Here is a 3,154-nt window from a genome sequence, read left to right on the forward strand (position 1 = left end):
TTATTTAAGATAAGATATTTACACAAGATGCAGTAGTTTGATCACATTTCTAAGGGCTTCAGGCCCAAACACAAATAAAACGACGTAGTAGTAGCACAACTCCCATCTACTGTACCAGGCTAGCAGCAGCAAGCAACAAAGAATATTTCTCTGGCAGCACATAAAAAATAATATCCCCATCACACAAACCCGTAGCAGAAAAAGTTCCTATCCAAGAAGAACGTCTCTAATGGAATGCAGCTCAGATGCAGCATCACTGATATTCTTTAGACGGTCCGTTGGAGATTCAGCAGAGCATTCAATTCCAATTCTAAATATTGAATTCAAGCACACCTCAATCTTTTGAACCCTTCTCTCGTTGGTGCCTCCTTCAAAAAGTGTTGAATCTACAATCTCCATAACTCGATTAGGGAAAGCCATTTTAACATAAGTATGAAGGTTTAGGTCCCCATTAAACATGTCATCGGTGGGTCGCTTTCCTGCGAACATCTCTAACAGAAGAATACCAAAGCTGTAGACATCTCCATTTGTTGACACCTCGCTTCCCATACCGTACTCTACCATTGAAACATCATAAGATATTATCAGCACAATTGTTAGTAAAATAGCCAAACTTCGTAAGATTTAAAAAGAAAACAAGGACACCACTTACCTGGAGCAGCATAACCAACCGTTCCTTTTATTCCAATGGAACTTGTGTGATTGTTGGAAACATTAATATCAGTTTCTTGGGAGAGAAATCTTGCGAGTCCGAAGTCAGAAACATGTCCAGTCATCTCGTTGTCCAAAAGAACATTGCTTGGCTTGAGATCACAATGAACTATCGGTGTTTCGCAATGATTATGAAGATAATCCAATGCACAAGCAACATCAATGGCAATCTCTAGCCTTTGATCTAGATTTAAACTCTTGGGTCCCTCTCTTACCTCTTCAATTTCAGTAGGAGGATGCAGCCACTTCTCTAAGCTTCCTCTGTCCAGGTACTTGTAAACCAGAGCCTTGAAGTCATTACCATGAAAGTCAACACTTGAACACGCAGTTATAATCTCGACAAGATTTCGATGCTTGATGTTTCTTAAAGCCTCACATTCGGCCATGAAACTCTTCGATGCTCCATGGCGTAACAAGTTGAACACCTTCACAGCAACAAGTTGATGTTTATCATTATCATCAAGAATTCCTTTGTACACAGACCCAAAACTGCCTGCCCCAATCAAATTAGCCGAAGAGAACTCGTCAGTAGCTCTTAGAAGAGTAGCATATGACACTTGCAAAAAATGGTTCGCCAATGTGCTCAACGGAATCTCTTTCCTTTTCCTTCTTGACGAACAGAGGAAGAAATAGGACATCACCATAACTATTCCAAGAAGAGCAACTCCGCAAAGTACTAACGGGATTATTAATTTCAAGCTACGAGATAATCCTCCTTTTCTGGACTTGCACTTGGGCAGTTGCAGATCAGCAATACCTCCACAGAGCTTGGTGTTGCCAGTAATTGAAATCGCACTTGCATTTTTAAAAGCACCTCCTCCAGTTGGTACCGCTCCCCAAAATTCATTGAATGATAGGTCTAGTTTCTTCAAGAAGACAAAGCCCCCTAAGAATTTTGGAATTTCACCCGACAAATTGTTGCGAGAAAGGTCTAATTCTCCTATGGCTTTCAACCCAATCATAGATGAGGGAATAGGCCCCTTGAAGAAGTTGCCTTGCAAGTACAAAACTTCTATACTCTCACATGAACCAAGGCTACTAGGAAGTTCTCCGGATAACATGTTATTAGAAACGTCCAGTACACCTAGACTCTTCAACTTTCCAACCTCCATCGGAAGAGAACCCGTAAGGTTGTTCATCGACAAGTTCAAAAGCACTGATAAGGACGGGAGGCCGATAACTTGTTGAGGTATTGCGCCACTAAGTTTATTATTAGATAAATCCAATAATATCAGCTGTTGGCAATCTCCCAAGCTTGAAGGGATGACGCCCTCAAGATTATTTCCTTGTAAGGTGAGTTCGTATAACTTGGTTAAATTTCCTAAAGAGGAGGGAATGCTTCCTGATAATGCATTCATAGAAATATCTAATTCCACAAGGCTTGACATCTTCTGAATTTCAGTGGGAATGTTACCCGTCAAGCTATTTTCCCCCATTGCCAACGACTCCAAGTTGACCAGATTCCCTAATTCTGTTGGTATACTTCCATGTAGTTGGTTTCTGTAAAACGAGAACTTTTCAAGCTTGGTTGACAGATTGGATATTGATGTGGGCAACGTTCCTCCAAACTGGTTGTCAGTCATAAGCAAGTATTTTAACTCCGTGGAATTGGTCAAGTCCGTGAGGAAAGTCAAGTCACCATCTGTACCGCTTCCGAGATGATTCCATTCAATGAAGAATGTCTCTAGGTCTTGAAGATTTCGGAAATCCGGCACCTGTCCCGTTAGCTTGTTGTGCTGAACTTGAATCCTACGTAGATTCGTGGCATTCGATAGTGAAAGTGGCAAGGATCCAAAAAAGTGGTTTGAAGCGATGCTAAAGTCTTGGACATTAGGAAGGGTGTTTCCCAAGTCTGATGGAAGACTCCCTCGAATTTGGTTAATGGCCACGGAAAAAATATCAAGAGCAGAGAGGTTATAGATGGAGGGAGGAATGGTACCAGTTAACTTGTTTGAACCCAATGACAAAAATGTTAAGTTTTTCAATTGGCCCAGAGAAGTAGGGAGGCTTCCCACCAAGTTATTTTGTGTTGCAGCAAGTACCTCGAGAGACGAAAGGTTTCCCAAGGAAGGAGGGATCTTTCCTGTTAAATTATTAGCTTGTAAAACAAATCGTTGAAGCTTCGACAAAGAGCCAAATTCAGATGGAATTTTACCCACCAACCCGTTGAAACCGATGTTCATGACGATGAGGTTGGAGCAATATGATATGTTGTATGAAATAGGGCCACTAAATGAGTTGTTCTGTAGAGATAGTACCTGCAATCTACGCAAATTCTCAATTTCTGGAGGGATTTTATTGCTGAAGCTGTTGTTTTGTAGTTCTAGTTCACTTAGGAAACTTAGATTTCCTATGTGTGGGGATAGGCACCCTGCCAGCTTTTGAGATTGGAGGTCTAGATTGGAGGTCTAGCCTTGTGACCCTTTGGCGATGTCGTCGACTG

General features: G+C 41.4%; 1 protein-coding gene across 1 annotated transcript; it reads right to left on the bottom strand.

Annotated features, from left to right (window-relative positions):
- Positions 1–207: 207 nt before the first annotated feature.
- LOC117613749 (probable LRR receptor-like serine/threonine-protein kinase At3g47570) lies at positions 208–2,894 on the bottom strand. The gene is made up of 2 exons (XM_034342322.1): positions 653–2,894; positions 208–557 (listed from the first exon to the last, which is right to left on the bottom strand). Exons 1-2 carry the CDS (start codon positions 2,892–2,894, stop codon positions 208–210), a joined length of 2,592 nt encoding a protein of 863 aa, XP_034198213.1.
- Positions 2,895–3,154: the final 260 nt, after the last annotated feature.

Source organism: Prunus dulcis, unplaced genomic scaffold, assembly GCF_902201215.1.
Source record: "Prunus dulcis unplaced genomic scaffold, ALMONDv2, whole genome shotgun sequence".
Classification (NCBI taxonomy): domain Eukaryota; kingdom Viridiplantae; phylum Streptophyta; class Magnoliopsida; order Rosales; family Rosaceae; genus Prunus; species Prunus dulcis.